Source organism: Zonotrichia albicollis, chromosome 2 (genome assembly GCF_047830755.1).
Source record: "Zonotrichia albicollis isolate bZonAlb1 chromosome 2, bZonAlb1.hap1, whole genome shotgun sequence".
Classification (NCBI taxonomy): domain Eukaryota; kingdom Metazoa; phylum Chordata; class Aves; order Passeriformes; family Passerellidae; genus Zonotrichia; species Zonotrichia albicollis.
The window spans coordinates 76,404,159-76,422,529 of NC_133820.1; the positions used below are offsets into that span (position 1 = coordinate 76,404,159).

The window sequence follows — 18,371 nt, forward strand, 5'->3', positions numbered from 1 at the left end:
CAGCACGGAAACATTCAGTAATCCATGAAGGAGAGCTGAAAATGAATGCAACAAATCCAAACTCCCCTCTAAAGCCAAAGGACTAGCCAACTACTCTGAGTTCTGGTGTTATTTATGTTTTCACAATATAATTTCAAATGTTAATTTAATTTTCAAAATTAATTAAAACATTCCATACATTCATAATCAAAACTGAATTTACCAAGACTTTAAAATGCTGTTGAATTTAAATGATTGTTTTGGTCCATTTTCCTTACCAGGTATTTTAAATTGGTATTCAAAAATCAAGGATGCATTTAGTTCAAGTTTTATGTAGTTCTTTTTAGTCCCATGGGAGTCCATAAGCATTTTGCAAAGTAATTCTGAGAAACTTCAAACTCTGTATGATCAATAAGGCTCTGAAACCTTGCAGACACATTATCAATCATAGCTAGTTTAAGTCCCGTAAAAGATTTTAAATCCTTAAAATCAATCCACTAATTTTATTTTTATAAGAAGAAATTATCAGTTTGCTGGCTAGTAGCAAAAATCAGGAGAAACCCAAAATTTATTCAATTATTTCATTATTTAATTATTTTACTCTTAAATAATTAAATTGGCAGTCTTCTTCATTTAAAGAACATAAGATGTTCTTCTAAATACTCTGACCAACTCATAAACTATTAGTTTAATAATCCTAGTTTCTAGTGTAATAATCCTAGTGCAATAATCCACAGCACATGTATCCTCCTGTGACTTACCCTGGTGTGCAGATGAGATTTTGAAAAGTTATCATTCTTTCATTAATTAAAAACCTGCTCTCAGTGGTTAAAAATGTGTCACAATTTTAGGATAATTTCTCTAAAATCCACTAAGTTTCTGATTAGCAGAATTGGGTTACTTTTAGCTTCTGAGTTTAGACAAGGCAAATGAATTTTGATTAAAGGTATTTGTACTTCTTTTTGTGGCCTCTAATTTGATCTCCTATGTCTTTCAGCTGTGGTCCACATCTCCTGTTGCAAAGCTCATCTTTCAAAGGATGTTTAATACACCAGTATTTTTTCACAGCAAACCTCTAACTTCTTTTCCTTCCCTTTCCTCTCTTGCTTGGGTGGAAGAACAGCAGACTACTCACACATGAATGTTTAGAGTGGACAATTTCTGATACTGAATATTCAGAACCTAATCCTCTATCTTTTCATTCATAGTTATGTACATGAGGAGTGAGTGGAGTAAATATATGTCCCTAAAAATACCTGAACCTTTTTTCACATCTGCCCTCATTTTCATCATCATTTTTATAAATGTAGGCCATGTGGGGTGTCCAGAAAATCCCTCTTTCCTTTGCCAGCTTGTATTCATCCTAAAACTATTTCTGCTCTGAACACAAAGATGTACACATAAAGTCACATGAAGACAAAGATGTATGGCTTTGAAGAAAAGATGCAAGAGACCTTTCACTCTTCTTTCTCTCTAGTCACTCAGAAGCTTGGCTGTAACATCTGTAACAAAGTCATTCAAGTATTTTTAAGGTGAAGTTACTAGGATCACGATTTCTGTGGGAATTCTGTGAATGGAAAAGGTACACACTCCTGCGAAATGTGTCCAAACCTATTCAAGCACAACTCTAAAAGAAGTCATCCATTTAGTAATCTCCAGCTAAGACAACAAAAATAATCGGCCTCTCAGTTTCTTACCTTTATTAAAAAAACAAAATCTTAAACAAAAGGTACTGGATAAATAATCTATTGAACTGATAACCATTATAGTGCCCGAAAAAAATGGCTTAGCAACAGTATTCAAAGTACCTTCAGAACAAGAAGGCATAACAATTTAATTATTAATTATGCTAATTTACTTGCATTCTGACAGAATTAAGTATTTGTGAGTTTCAATGCTATTTTTTTAAATGAATTTTTGAAAACTGGATGAAAGCATTAAATAGCACAAATGGTAAATCACTGAGAGCCTAATTTTCGGATGTATAATGTAATGGGAAAACCGACAACTGCCAGTTGACCTCTTGTTTCCTTGCTTTCTGTACTGTGATCATTGAGGTGAAACTCTCTGACATATTCCTTCAATTTTTCAAAAGCAAGAAAATGAATAAAATACCCTTTCAGTGATCCTGGTATTTAAATAAATGACATTTATAATAGGAATGCACTTTTGCCTCCACTTTAGAACCTTTTTCAATTTCTTCCGAACAGCCGTTGTTTATGACAAGGAATGACAGACCATTTCCATTTCCATCTCTGATTCCTGTAGCCAGGTCATACTGTCTCATGCAGAGCGGGAGGGAGAGGGCAGCTCATTCTGCTACCCAGGTCTTATCTGCAGTAGCCAGTGAGTGGATGGACTGACACCCAAAACCAGCATGCAGGCCCACCTTGCCTGCGAACGAGCTTCCTATAGCACAGTGATTCCTTTAACAGCAGTCTTGTTTCTGCGCTCAGCTGTGTTTGATGAGAGCAGAGCCTTTGTGCTAAGATGTTCCAGCACTTGCTCTTAGTCAATTGTGGGCAAAGTTGGCTGATTCTCAAGGAGAATGTAGGACAGCACCAGAGGACCATTTTGGTGCCTATACTTTTCCCAATGTGTGGTCAAGTTCTGATGCAGGAGAAGGGAAACCTCAGCAGACTCCATCTCTCACCTTCAGTTTACATCTATCAATCTAAGTGTTTATCTACCAGGCAGATAAGGACAACTTTGAAATTAAATGTGCAGTCTATGCATATTTGTAAACTTATTATGCAACTCTCTTTAGCACTTCATTGGGCTATTGATACTAGCATAGATGAATTTTATAAATTAATTTTCTTTGGACTCATTTGCAATTTGAGGCTGCTGGCAACTATATGAAAAAATGTACAACAAACCATACAATTTGTCAGCATTATGATCCTATACATCTAGGAACAGCTATTGTGAGTGCCAGTGGCTGTGTAAGAATATCTGCATGTTTATTGTTCCCTCCTGAGGCACCAAGCATTGTCTGAAATGAAAGCTCTGTGTCTTGACTATCCCTTGAGAACTATAATTACAGCTATAGAGGATATACCATACCGAATGTCGAGCAATTGAAAAAGATTGACAGGCAAATACATTTTTGTGTCCATTGCTATGGGATCAGATCCTCTGAAAGTTGAAATGCAAAGGCAATGGGCCAATCTAACCTCAGAGTCAGAGGACTGAATATACCAACATCAATAGAATTATAACTTTTCATATTGTTTGTGACTTTGGCCCAGTGCCTTCAAACAGAACCAAAATAAATACTGGAAAAACAAGCACTGCATTTCCAACATTGTTAGTTCTAAATAATAACCACAGCTTCTGGCATACAACTGAGTGCTTTTGCTAACTAAGCAAACCATATCTCCAGATAGAAACCAAAGTCCATAGACTTGTCAGAGAATGGAGGCTGAGGACATGACCAACTGAAATACAGAGGCAAAGATAAATAGAAGAATTGAAAATGCCAAGTCATGCTTGAAATTTTAGAGCATGTTGGTAATAAAACTCTCTGAAATTTTTCAGAAAATATCTCAAACCATCAAGATCCCCTCCTAAAAGCAAAGACACTGAATGGAATTGGCAAAGTACAAAGTATATATGTGAAGAAAACAATATTAACAGCAAGATTAATTCAGATTAAGTTGTCATCACAATGTAAATGAATTTGAATTCAAGTTTCTCAGGATTTTTTTCTTTAGGCAACCACAATAAATTAGTGATAACCTCTGAAGCCAAAACAGCCTTATATTTTGTTGCAATGTGCTAGGATTTTACCCTTGGCTCAAATTAATATATTTTTAGGCTCTAAGTGAATTCCTTGATAGACAAAAGATTTTTGACAAGTTCAGGTTCATCTCCTGAGTAAACCTTCTTAAAGGCAAATTCAAATAGTCAAATGTTATATCATCCCATTTTCCCCATATTTGTATTTTAAACGAAAAGTAATGAATTGTTGGTTTGCTACTTATTGGTTCACGTAGAAAATGGAATTTATAAAGAATTTGACTAATTATCAGTTCAGGTAGTAATAGGTTAGGAATTTCAATTTAGACAGAACATTTTAGGTATTTAAATAGCTGGAAATGTACTGTCATCCTTAATAAGAACAATCTCTAATATTTTTTATGACAATTTAATCCTGAAATCGTCATCATCTGTAATCTCATCATCAACTTTATTAATGACTTTAATATAAACTCAACAGATTTCTTCAACATGCCAGCAAGAAAATTCCCCAGCACAGTATAGATATATTAATCTTATCTGAGTGTGAACCATGCAGCTGCTTTTTCTCATCAGACGCAAAAGACATCATAGTTGGGATGATCCCCTCTATAATTTATTGGTAACGGAACATGCAGCAACAGAACTGAGAATCTTCGTGGATCTAGCATGACTGTATTAGCAGCTAATATATGTGCTTTAAAAGCTATCAAAATCGAGGATGAAATGTAAGTCAATGTAAAATTGAAATGTAAAAATGGTCTCAATGAAAAATATTACAAGATACTAGAAAAGCTAGTAATTTGCTTTTTTTTAAAATTTATTTTAATTAGGATTTGCAGAATAATGCAGAAGCATGGGTTTTCTTAAATCTTCACTATTCCAGTTCTGATCCTACAAAGGAGATCTTTTTCCATTTTGAAACAAGTAATAGAATATGAATATCTAGGAGTAATGTCAATAAAGGTGGTACCAGTCATATATTCAAGATTTTTAAAGAGCTGTTTAACACATCATCTAATATTTCCAAATCAAATAGGAGCATAAGGAAAAGGTCTCCCTTGTTTTGTAATGCTCCATTAGATTTTGCTGTGCTAAAAGACATTAGTTCTTGTGACAGAGAAGTCTCAAAAATTAAAACTCTGAGTTCAAGAACTTAAAAAAAAAAAAAAAAAGAGCCAGGTCACTATCTATTTGAGCTTAACCAGACTTCAATAAACCAAGCATCTTGAGGGATGTGATTGAGAGCAAACATTGAGTATGAGAGGCTGGCAAAAGACATCAGCAGACATGACTGATAAGAATTCAGAAGGACCACAAAGGAAACTGTTTATTTAGTTGAAGCCCCAAAACCGTCCTATTAAATTTTCTTTTCATCGCAAGGTGTACAAGCTCTTTATCTCTGTCTTTTCTCTGGTGATTGACTTAATTCAATGTTTACGTAACACACAATGTCTGACTGATTAATAGCCATATTTTTCAGACAGGAATAGAGAAGAAATTATCTTTTATAAGGCTGCCTAATATGTCCTTCTTTGTTATATCTCTGATCACTAAGGTCTGTTCTTGTTAAAAATTGTTTAGCATTTTGCTTGTATATGACAATAAATTCAGGGTTACATTTTGTAAATACCTAGGAAGTCTTAATTTGGATTTTTCTTGAAGATTTGGTATTATTTATTGGGTTTCAGTGCTTTCAGCATTTATTGTGCTAATCACTGTTCCATTATATTTTGACAATACTATGTTTTGATACATTTATTATGCTCCGTAGGCATACAATAGATTGAAGAGTGGCAGAAAAGAATATAAGATAACTGAAAAGACAAAATACTTTTTTACTGTACTATCATTTTACTGTACTAGCTAACCTTCACTACTCTCAAGAAGACAAGACGAGCAAAGGTTCTACAATAAAAGCTTGAATGGCTTAGTAACAGCACTTCTCAACAACTCGGCCCTTCATATGATATTCTAAAAGCAGACTGACCAACCAGCTCTTTGGAGAAAAAAAAAAAATCCTTTTGAGAACTGGTCCTCTTTAGAAAAAATGTTTCATACTGTTCCAAAATGAGTCAGACCCAATTTTAGCAAACTGTGTCTGGTATTCTATTCGTTGGTGACCTTATTTCAGATGAACACCTGCTCTTCCCTTCCATATTCAGTCTGTTCAATAGCTACCTGAAAAAGCTGTGATGTCAGCCTCTCACAGAAGCTTTCCTCCCTCTGATTGCTCTTCCCATCCTACTCTTCATGCTTTGTTGTACTTTAAGGTACATCATGAGTAACAGTAGTGCGTGCATGTGTGTGTGAGTGTGTGTATGCAATATTTTTATACCTTCTTATTAACATAGAATGGTCTCAGCATCGTAATCTACTGAAAATAGGCCACTTATAAAAGAGGGATGGTGAGGTTCACATCCAAACACCAGCTTCAATTTTAGGTTTAGTTACTTCACATCTTTCTTAGAAAGGGCTCCCCCCAGTCTTGGAATGTTTTTCATTCAGTGAAGTCTCATTTTCATCAGTTTTGTTTCTTCTGCCATTAAGAGGAATTAGCATGTTAGTTAGCTCAGCTACTTTCTTTACACTCTATTTGCACAAATATAAGTTCCACTACACATAAAGTATAAGACTAATTCTCACATTAGCATAGGACAATAATTTATTTTCCTTGAGTTTGTAGTCTTCTAATAGATAAATTAAAATGGATGCCTAAAATAGTCCTCATTTCACTGTTGCAAAAGTCCAGTACCATAAACAAGCTTCAAACTTTAAAAAATTCACTAGTTAGCAGCCTGGTTTCTCAGAACCACAGAATTGTTGAGGATGGAAGAGACTTTGAGAGTCCATTTAATCCAACCCCCCATGCTCAAGCAGGGATACACAGAGCTGCTTACTTTGGACAAAATGCTGATGGATTTTGAATATCTGCAAAGATCAGGACTTCCAATCTCCCCGGACAACCTGTCCCTGTGCTTGGTCACCCTCATAGTGAAAAAAAATGTTTCCCCATATTCAAGTGCAACCTCCCATGTTTCAGTTTGTGCCTTTACCTCTTGCTCTGTCATTGGGCACCACTAAAAAGAGTGTATTGCTCTTTGCGCAATCCCTTTAGGCATTCAGTATGGTCCCCACAATCCTTCTTTTCTCTTTTTTTCTGAACAGTTCCAGATCTCTCTGCATTTCCATCACTGAAGAGATGCTCAAATCCCCTAAACATCTTAGTGGCCCTTCACTGGACTCTATGTCCATACCTCTCTTCTACTGGGGAGAACTTGATACAGTACTTCAGCTGTGATCTTTACAGTAACTAGATAATATCTAATGCAACAGAATACGTCTCCAAGACTAGGGCTCCTAAAAATTATGAGTGGAATCCTAAAATTAATCTTTCTTTTGTGTAAGCATTCTAATGTGAAATTTCTACTGTTAGAACTTTATTATTTAATGTTTACCAGTCTTTATTTTCACATTTCTTAGTCTCCTACAAAAATTTAACTACAAAAATATATTTGTATTACCTTTGAGTAGGTTTACTCTCTATGCCTATTAAAAATGTAAACATTTATCTGATTCTGCCTTCCTCTTCATTAATATCTTACAATAATAATATACATAGATTGAATATGAATATGTGTGTGCTTTCTAGAATATTGTATATAGCAACCTGTAGCCTAATTGATATAAGGGCAGCCATGATAACTCACATCAACTAAGAATTGGGTCCCCTTTTTGCAGACAAGCTTTTGTTCATTCAGCACTGCTTTTAAACATGCTAGGATTGAATTCCCTGAAAACAGCCAAATTTAGAACAGGCACAACAGAGGAGCAAATGAGCAAGCTTTCTTGTTTGTCCTTACTTGCCCTCTCCTTCACAATATCCTTGACCCAAAATAACCACTCCTAGGCGTGAGATCGTAAAATAGTCTGAATGATCATTCAGCTTTCCTTTTATTGGTGTCTGTAGCTAATGAATGTGCATCAGGTTTTACCTCTACAGCAGAAATTGTATTGATTCAATATTAAATTGATAATATATGTGTATAGCAGAGAGAGCTAAACAGAAATTTGTTTTTTAAGCCATTTAAAACAGATGTCTTTACTAATTTATTCTGATGCATTTAGTTGCACAATTTCTTCATACTCAATCACAGTCACACTGAAGTTCTAATTTGCATTAAGATTCTATGGGTTGTCTTGCAGCCATCTGTAAAACCTTGAAGATAACCACAGATAGACTGAAAGAGGAAGTTTCCATGCCACACTTTAAATTATTTAATGAATATTATTCATCAACCTAGGGAGCTATTATTAAAGGTTTGGATTGGTTTTTTTGGGTTTTTTTGGTGGTGGTGCCGATGATGGGGATATTATTGAAAGAGAGAAAAAAGCAGCCATATATAAGTGAGAGATACACAGCCTAAAGGAAATAACAAATCATCACTTTTTCAAACAACTTAAAGGTGTTTGCTAATATGGTAGCAATCTGCTGTGAAGTCAAGCTGTAAATAGATTCTTTTGTGTTAGATATGCATGCACAAGATGTTAATCAGTTCAAAGCTCAGACATTTATGTTCCCTAGAATTATAACAAAACAAAGCTCTCTGACATCTCTATAAATGGAAATACTCTGAAAGAATTGGAGAGAGCACTTTGTCTCATTTTTATGTACAGAACATTAGCTATCACATGTAAAAGATCAAAAACAAAAAGGAAAGCTTAAGTGCTTGGCTAATTATACACTAGTGCACAAACTATGCGGACATTGTTTGGCTACATTCCACCTACACAGAGCTAAAATTCAGCAGCTCAGGGGATGTGATCTACCTCTAAGCACTTGGATTACCAAGCAGAGCACTTTCTGTCACAGTGTTCCTGTTTGCCATCCATCAGGTATATGAATACTTCAGTAGAATCATGGTTAGTGTAAAAAAAGGGAACAGAATAAGGATTTCAAAGCTTGTTTCCTTGACCACCCTTTATTTCTAGGAACAGAGATTTTTTTAGGCCATCTATCACTGGATTATAAGCAAATCTTCAGATGACAACAGTTTCTATATCCCAGATGCCAAATTATAGACTCAGATACATGTCACGCATCTCTGAGGAACTTAAACAATCAACTTCTAAATTGCTATTTTTAGTACGTGCAGCTATTAAAAAGACAACTGCACTTAAGTTCAGCTCTGATCCTCTCAATATGTTGAATTCTTAGTTTTGTTTTGTATATGAACAAATCACAGGCCTTGTATATGGCTATTACAAGATAACTGATTCTTTCTTTGAGGTCTGTGCTTACCATACACATGCAACCACTTTTTATAGCATCCTTTCTGTGTATCTGTTGTTATTATTCAAAGTTCTTACTTCAGAAGACATCCATTCACTCATATTTCAGAAGAATAGAGCAAGAATCAGCTTGCTTATGAAGTCATGATGATCACTATGGTTTTTACATAATTTTTTAAAGTAGTGAATAGGTGAATTTGGTAAGCTACCTTGAGAAAATCCTCATTTAAAACAAATTAGTACCTAAGGCAAAAAGGAGCAGGAAAAGATGAAGAACAGATATATAAAAGAAGTGCCTTGGGACATGCTGCCTCTTCAAGAATCATGAAGTGGGAAAAGAATGAGGAGTTATCTTTTGTCAGGTGAAAGCCAAAAAAGCTGGTGCGGCAAGAAGCCAGGACAAGGCTTTTTTAACTCAAAAAATATATCTGCTGGAGGAAAAAAAAGAAGGGTTTTCTAAACAATATTTACTATCATACTACAGCTTTTCTGGATGTTTTTACTTCTGCAAATCCAAATGCAAATCACCTTACCAACCATCTCTTTGTAGCATTGTTCCTGTCTCCTACAGGTTGCAGACTTTAGGGATAACCCAGGTCTGAAACAATCCTAATGACTTGAGTGCAGTTGAAGGATAAATCAATTTGCAGTTAAAGGTAAGATAATCTACAATTTTTCATTCACATTTTCACAGGATTACACTGGTATGGGATCCTTCTATGCTCCTTTGTAATATATCAGCGAAACTCCAGATTATGGAAAAAAAGTAAAATCTTCATAAACATGGGTACCCTAATTTTTTTTCATTGAAAAAAAAATGCAGATCACTTCATTCTAGCCTCTCACTCGGCTTCCATAGGGAAATGGCAACATCACTGTGTGACCAAATATATGGTAGAATTCAACAAGAACCTGACAGGGGGAGAAAGTCATACTCCATGGCAGTGGAGTTGTGACCTTAACTTTGCTTGTAGGAAGGGAAGTGAAAGAGGAAAAAGTTGATATATCCCCTAGGGCACTCACCCAGGTAAATCTTCATGGGTATTTTCTAATAAATGATGATGTAAAGAATGATGGATTCATCAACCTGGAACAAAGACTTCCAGGTTGCCTAATGTAGACATCCTTTAAGAGTAAGATTGCATCAGGGTTTCTCATGCATCAGTTTGGAGGGGGTAGACAGGTCTGTGGCCCAGTCCTTGTTCCTTGCCCTTGCTGTGAGAATACAGGGGTTCTGCCATGGAATAAGATTAAACATTCAAGGCAAGATAAAGCTATCTTATCCTTAAACAAATGTCCCTTTCAAAAGCTTAATACAAAGCAGGTCTAGAAAGTCTGCAGCTATAATGATTTCATGTTTTGCTGATCCCAGCCTTTTCTACTGAAAGACTTTTTACTGGTCCCTTGTGGAAAGTTGAGATCAGCATTTAAATGCAAGTCTATCTATTTAACATAAGTCCTCAGCAGCCCAGTAATAGTCAGTGATACTGAGAATTTATAAGTAGTTATGCATGGATACATATATAAATGAAATGCATATTACACTTTTCATGGCTGGTGACTATACATTCAAACTTTTTTCAAAATAATTGCAAATTCTTTGGGATTTTTTTCCCTTTTCTCTATTAATTAGGATGCAAAACCATCACCTAACAAGAATATTTTTCTTGCTTGCAACATCTCTTTCCACAGACAGTTAGGGACCAATTACAGGCATTTCCCATCTCCTTCTAATTTCTATACCTAACACACATTGCTTCCTCTCCTAGGTAACAGGGAAGCTACTATACATGTAATGGTGAATATCAGGAAAATACTCTATGTTCTTTCTATTTCTTTAGTAATAATCCTTACCACCTATTTTAATGTGATAGATAATTTTTACTGTAAATTAGAATTCTTATGAAAGAAAATGAGAAAACTGAAACATAATAGAGCAATCCAGCTTGTGCAACATGCAGCCCCTATAGCTGTTATTTTCTTCCTCTTTTCCCCTCTGCAGAAACTCCAGACAGCAAAACTGTTCTCAGCAAAAAGCTAACAAAATCCTATTCCTTGTGCTATGCATCATGCCAGTTAAATCATTTAATACTAAAGAATTTTTTTTTTTTCATTGAAAGGCCTTTAGGAAAAGCTGATCAGTGCAGAAGGTTTCATGTTCTAAGGTTAAAAGGGCTTCTAGCCTGCACATTCAGCTCCTTCTCTTACTTTGTAATCTAGAGAAACCTGGCTAAACCAATCTCAGCCTCTCCAAATAAAGTATACCAGACTTGGCACCTCTGTATCTGCACATTGCACTTTTGCTTCCCACAGTGCCAGTGAAGCAGTGTGAGACCTTGTCAAACCTCATCAGGCAGTGAGCACGAAGATCAGGATCCCCAGCCTGGGGTCCCACATCCCTAAAGTCCTGATTTCAAAGTGACTCCCCCATGCCTCCATTAGGAGCAGTAAGTACTGCATACCTATGTCTGGAAATTTTTCTTAGGTTTTTTTTTAGCCCATGCTTAACTTAATGCCCTGAGCATCTCTCTGCATTTCCCTGGCCCTCCAGTCAGTATATGCCTCCCGTCTCATCTGCTGCCTCCTAAAACTGCCAAACTTCTGCAAGATTCAGTTTAGAGCTGACTGTCAAGATTTTTCTGAGCCTTTTAGCTCTTCCATGTTCTTTACCTGTGGCTGAACACAAGGCATTTAACCTCTCAGCTTTGATTTTTGTCACTTGTAAAATGGAGAAAATAATCTTTAGTACTGTCATGGTTTGACCAGGAAGGAGTGGGAATTCTGGGAAGCTGTGGTCAAACCAATGAAGGTTTTGGGTTTGAGACTGGCGTCCGGTGTGGCCAGTGGGGTTTGGACACACCTCCGAGAATACACAGGGGTTAAAAGCAAGGCACTGCCCTTGGCACTTCCTCTTTTGGACACCGCGGCGAGGAGTTCAGATCTCTCTCCCCCGCCCAGCCTGTTGCTGCTGGGCGGGGGAGGGGCCGGCCATGCGGTAGGCCTGGGGCCTGGACAGAGATGGGGTTGAGGGGGCTTCGGGGGGGCTTCGAGGATGGAAGGGTGGAAGGTCCCAGAGAGTCAGCCCTCGGGCAGCCAGCCCCCCCCCCCCCCCCCCCCCCCCCCAGGAGAGCAGGCCACTGAAGGAGAAGGAGGGAGGAAGACTGCCCGGCCGGAGCGGCAGTGTGTGGGCAGCGTGCGTGGGAGTCGCTCCGGGACCGACAGCAGAGACTGAAAACTTTTAACCCTTTCTTGCATGATTGGGGCCTTGCAAAAATGCTAATCCTCCTCGAAGCTGAATAAGAAGGGAGATGAGAGATGAGATGAGACAAGGACTTTGGCCCGAAAATTGTGGAGATGATTGGATGGGGAGAGATGATTTGGAGTGGCCTTTTGGCTGGACTTTTCTCGTGGCTATGGACTCAGTTGTTCCTGTGACACAGACTGCATTTAGGGGGAGGCAGTGCCTCAAAACCAGGAAGGTTCTTCGTGAGGACCCCCCGGCCCCAGGGGGTTGGAAAAATATGGGGGGGACAGATGTCCCAAAAGCAGAGACTGTGCCTTTTTGGAGTGAGACAAGGCATCCTTGAAAGACAACCCTAAAAGCAGCTCTGGTCCATGCCGTCAGTGGTGAGAGCACTGGGCATGGAAGGAACATGTCACAAGCGGCAAGAGGACTTTTTTTTCCCGGGCGGTGCCGAAGTGACAAGGAAGCATCCGAGGTTTCAGTGTGTTTCCAGGAGAAGCCTATGGAACGAGAAGGACTCCTTTCCTCTTCATGAACTGATGTTTGAGTATACTAAAGTGTCGTACCGGGTGTTTTGGGAGAATGTATTGGATTGAGAAAGTCAGGGAGTGGGGAGGAGGAAAGTGGCTTTTTTGTAAGGTTTTCAATTTTTTTTTCCTTTCTTTTCCTTATAGTCTTTCTCTATTTTCCTGTAGTTTGAGTAATAAAGTGGTCTTTATGTTTAAGTTAGAGCCTGTTTTGCTTATTCCTGGTCACATCTCACAGCAGACACCAGGGTTGAGGCATTTTCATGGGGGGTACTGGCTCTGTGCCAGGCTCAAACCATGACAAGTACTTGCCATGAAAGAAGTCAATATTTATCATTGATAACCAGAATGTAAAATCTGAGATCTCACACTTGGGTCTTCATCTTTCTTCCTTCAAAATCAATGCAAAGTTCTCATTGACTCAAGGAGAGCAGCATGTAGCCTTTGCTTCTTTATGAACCCAGAAATACTGTGATGACTGAGATATTAAAGCACTAACAGCCATTGGCTTCTAAATAGATGTTCAGTAGCAGTTATGACTTATCACCACTACTGTCTCAGAAAGGAACCAGGAAGATTGATTCAATTTTGTTTTTATTAGAGAGGTGAACTATTTTTTTTAATTAAAAAAAAAAGCAGCACTGTAAGATTTGTATCTTACTGCATGAATAAACCTGTTCCTGGTCACACAGCAGTCACTGAGTGTGAACTGTTTCCATGTAAATAAGGACAAAACTTTTATAAACCCATTTGATGTCTCTCAAATTAAATGATTAGGAAGATTTCAATCTAGCATAATGCCAGTCTGCTCAAATCTGGAATCATAGTGCAGGGAGCAGGGTGTGGTGAGGTGTGGGGGTGCAGTGTTTTTTGGAGTTTTTTTGGTGTTTGTTTTTTTTTTTAAGACAATAACTGCAACAACAAAACTGTCTTTCCTTTTCACCTTAGGAGTTTCTAGTCCAGAAACACCACAGACACAGAGCAAAGAAGGCAATGATTTCCAATTGCAGGGAAGGGGAAAACACTACTTAGTTGCGCAGGCTCCTGTTTTGACTTCATTTGGAAGGTTCTATACCTATTTCTCTGAGGAACTCTATGCTAGTTTGAAAAAGTATCTCACTTCAGGAAGAGTTTGGTCAGAAAAGAAGAAAGAGGTGTGTGTGTATCAATAATGAGGTATTTCTGGGAACTACATCTTGGGATTGAGTTAGGTCATTTACATTACAGTCAGAGTATCATGTCATCTCTACAGAAGCAGTCAGACTCTCTGTGTTTTCAATCAGAATATGAATGTACAATGTTTGCTGGATCAAACCAAGTATGCTTAAGTAAATATGATTTTAGTTAAACTTAAGAGCCACACCATGTCACAGAGCTTGTAAAACTCCTGAGTTTGCCTCATTTTACTCTATCACATTCAGAATAAAAGTGAGCACAAATACACAAATGGAACAAATCCACTCTGCTTCTTTTGGGATAACAGTATAGTCCCTCAGTTAGCTTCAGAGATGACGTCTGAGTGCTCCAAGCAGACACTGAGGACAGTCCCAGATGAATTCTCTACAACAGTACCAAATTGGAATAACCTATTTCAGGCCTGGTTCCCTCTGAGATGATAAAATTAACAGTACACTTCTCACAGCTGTGTATCCTCAGTATCTGAACCTATGCTGTGCCATTCAAGCTGCTTCAGCAATAAAAAAAGCAAAACTGAAAGAATGTCTTTTGCAGAAGCATACGTATTTCTGCTTCAATTTGGCAGTGACAACATAAGGGCAGTCAAATTCTTACACTCCATGGACAGGTAAAAGAAGCTTTCATATCTCTTATTAAATCAATCATTTTTCAATATGAAAAGCATTTTCCTGAAAATATGAGCATTTTCCTGAAAATAACTTCAGCCTCAAAATGATTGATATCCCTCCTGGATGGTAAAAGACAATAGAAATCTGCAAGCAGTAATGTGTAAAGGAACAAAGGAAGAAAGGCAGGAAGGAGGGAAGGAAGTAGGAAGACACATAATGTGTTTCAACATCAACATGCATGTACACTTATGCACAGAAATGAATCTCTTCACTTTTTAATAGGGTTTTACTAGACATTACTATTTTAGGAGCATCCATACTACATAGGAATATTCAGTAAGGTATGTTGTTGGTGTCCTTCATAACATAAGATCAGAAAACTAATAAAATTGGGATACCTCTGAAAAGAAATAGCACCCCATAAAAGAATACAGTTAGATTAGAGAAAGCATCTCAATGTCTTAAATTGATTATTTCCCCCTTCCAAAATAAAACAAAACCAAAAAAACCTCCAAAAATACAGAGGATAGATAGATACCAAATTCCTTTTCACTGGTTTTCACTCATTGAAGTATTCTGCCAAGTTAAAGGAAACAAGTTGCATGCACATATGTGGCTTGAGGAAAAAAGCTCTGCTTTTTAATAATGACTCTTGTAATTGGACCTCTCAATACATACAGAATTATGAGGCAGTGCATACTAAGAATATTAGCTTTCATTCTTCAGATATGACTACTTTTTCATAAAAACTTTTTTAAAACTTTTCAAAAAATGGTACCTAGAATCGGCCATATTTGTTTTGCCGGGTTAATCAAGTTTCCCTTTTGGGCTTTGTCCCCAGCTGCGTTTGCATCTACAAACTTTGAGTTCTGGAAATCCATGCTTAATCCCAGGGCTTCATCATCTTCTGGGATTTATAATTCCTGGTGTTTATAATCCCCAAATATGAATCATTGTGGAAGTAGGATACTGCTGAGATTCAGTGTAGGGGACAGAAAACCATAATAATATATGTACTCATTTCTCAGTATTCTGTGTTCCTTCTTACAGTGTCACCTGAACTATAAAAATCAAAGGTTCATGCAGCTTCATAAACTAAATAGGAGTAGGGCAGAGTCAGCGTGTTTAGAGGCACAGTCCTTGACAGTTGTAAGACAACTACTGCTGTCACAGAAAATCCTGTGGTGTAGTTCAGGGGTTATCCAGGAATGGAGACAGTGCCCAAACTGCAAGACAATGCTCATCTTGCCTTTAGGAGCATCTAGGGTGCATGAATGTGAATTGTGACACACTGCTGGTTCTCTGAGCTAGATAACAGAATTTTGCTCTTTTATTTATTTTTATTTTGTGGCTCTCTACAATTACCTTAAAGGATGTTGTAGTGACATGAGTGTTGGTCTCTTCTCCCAGACTACAATAGACAAGTGATAGGACAAGAGGAAACAGCCTCAAGGTGGTCCATTGGAGGTTTAGATTTGGTATTAGGAAACATTTCTTCACTGCAAGGGTTGTCAAGCATTGGAACAGGTTGCCCAGAGAAATTATGGGATCATCAACCCTGGAGGTATTTAAAAGACATGTAGGCGTGGTGATTAAAAATGTGGTTTAGTGGTGGATTTGGGGGTGTTAAGGCAATGGTTGGACTCTTTAAGGTCTTTTCCAACATAAGCGATTCTATGATCTGATGATCCTATTTACTTGTCTTGAAACAAGCATTAAGAAATATCTTGAGACCTTTAAAATTACAGAGTCATGTAAATGAGGCAGATATATTCAAGTCACTGCTTAAAACTTCACTGTGTCCATCAAGATGATGCTGTTCCTTTTCCAAATCTAAAAATCCATGATGCTGTATTCTTTATAAAATCTTCGAAAAAAGGGCCATCTTCAAAAAAAAGAAAGCATTTTTTCCAGAGTAAAAACAGAGAAAAGCATGTTGCCACAGGAAAAAAAAAGAAAAGAAATTACAATTTCCATATTTGTTTTTCAGAGCAGGATGACTGACATTATTCTACCCCTAAGTGGAGGAGGATGTTGAAGTGTAGAAATAAAACTTGTCAAGAATACTGGCAAAGGAATATTTGCTGAAAATTGTTAAAGAAGTAACCACATAACATAGAAAAAAACAGCTTACAGGTATACATGGGTATAGAAGACAGTGGAAAGAAAGGGAAGAGGTTTCCAACAAATTCAGTTTTATTCTAGAAATATTTTATCATAAGACAGTGAAATTCAAAGCTGTAACATTTCTTCTCTATAACTCAACAATTCTGTGGGAATCATGTCCCTGAAGACACATGCCGAAGTGTTCTTGTATTGATGTGATGTTAATTAAAGAGACAATATTATTATTAACCATATTTTCTCTTTGCACCCATTATTCATCATGTTCAGGGGCACATGGCAAACTGCACACAGTTGTCATCTAGATTATATAACTGTACCTTTTTTATGCTCAGCAAGAACAAATAGTATTCTTTGAAACAAATACAAAATAAAATATTTGCATAAATAATTAAAAATGCCGAATTTGATCAAGTTTATCTATTTTATGGGTTCATAGCACATCCTGTTCTAGGCATTTTTTCTGAGCATGCCTGAAATATCTCATTCAATAGTTTTAGAGATCTACTTTTCATGAGAATAACACAGAATAAACTTTATATTTATGCCTAAAGTTTAACTTAAGCCTATTTCAGGGGGAGGAGGGGGTGATTTAATTTCCATTATTCTTCCTTTCTTTTTCTTTACCTGACAACTTTCTAATATAAAATGCATGAACAGTGAAATGAGTAGATCTCTAAGACTCCTGTATCCCTGGTGGGTTGTTCAGCTACGGGGATATACAACCAAGCACCTTCATGTTTGCTGTCCTAAATCCATGAATCTTGAATCCCTGGGTGCCCAAGTGGCCCAGTTTCAATAGTATAAGAACATTTTAGAGGATGGGCTTTTTTAGGTTAATCCTTTCCCTCTGTTTCTTATTCAGTATAAAGTTTGGTATACCACAGACATTTTACCCTTCACTTTTTTGGTCTTTGATTACTAGACAGGTGTCAGAGAGTAGCAACTGTTTGAGTGCTAAGGCACTGACTCACAAGCTTGAAATTCAAGTCCTTTCTCTGAAAAAGACATCCACATCTTTCCCTGAGCAAGCCATAGAAGCAATGCATTCCTCAGTTCTTAACTGGAAAATGGAAAAGAGAAAAATCTTTAAAACCATGCTACATAATATAGTACAGTACACGACACAGCGCATCGCAGAATATGAAAGGCAATCATATCCTATGGCAACAGCAGCTGTATTCACACTGTAAATATAAACTAAGGCTAGTTAATCCCAGAGAGAGGGGCATCTTTTTCACAGAAGTGTCACAGATTTCAATCAGCTTTAATGCCAATTGACTATAAGTCACTTGTGATCCCAGTATTGGCATCAGTCTGCTTTAGGCTAAGCTCTTCCACAACGTTGTGATATTTGTGTTTCCAGTTCTGAAGGTATTTCAATTAATTTTAAAAGATCACTGAGATTTTTTTTCCCCCACAATAAATAATTCTATCCGCTTCTGTAAAACCCTTTGTTTCCAGCCCTTCAATTTTTGGCAGAAAATACCTGCCAATCTCCCTTCTCACTACTGAATGAAATACAGCATTGAAAGCAAAATGGAATAAGAAAAATGAAAATGGTGATGCCAGTGAGAGTTGCAAAAAGCAGCAGTGATAAAAACTCCCAGATTAAAAAGCCAGTGTGAAAGATGCCACAACAACAAAAAGAAATAAAAC

At 37.2% G+C, this 18,371-nt stretch overlaps 1 protein-coding gene across 17 annotated transcripts in view; it reads right to left on the bottom strand.

Moving 5' to 3' along the window:
• Positions 1-18,371, bottom strand: part of PCDH9 (protocadherin 9) — a 689,424-nt gene that overhangs the window by 607,253 nt on the left and 63,800 nt on the right. The window contains exon 3 of one of the 17 annotated variants that reach the window (XM_074535513.1): positions 11,445-17,775. The exons of the other annotated variants lie outside the window; for them this stretch is intronic. Coding sequence (XP_074391614.1) covers positions 17,698-17,775 — 78 coding nt within the window. The 3' untranslated portion in view covers positions 11,445-17,697. Of the gene's footprint in view, positions 1-11,444; positions 17,776-18,371 lie in introns of those variants that run through there. 17 annotated transcript variants of the gene reach the window in all.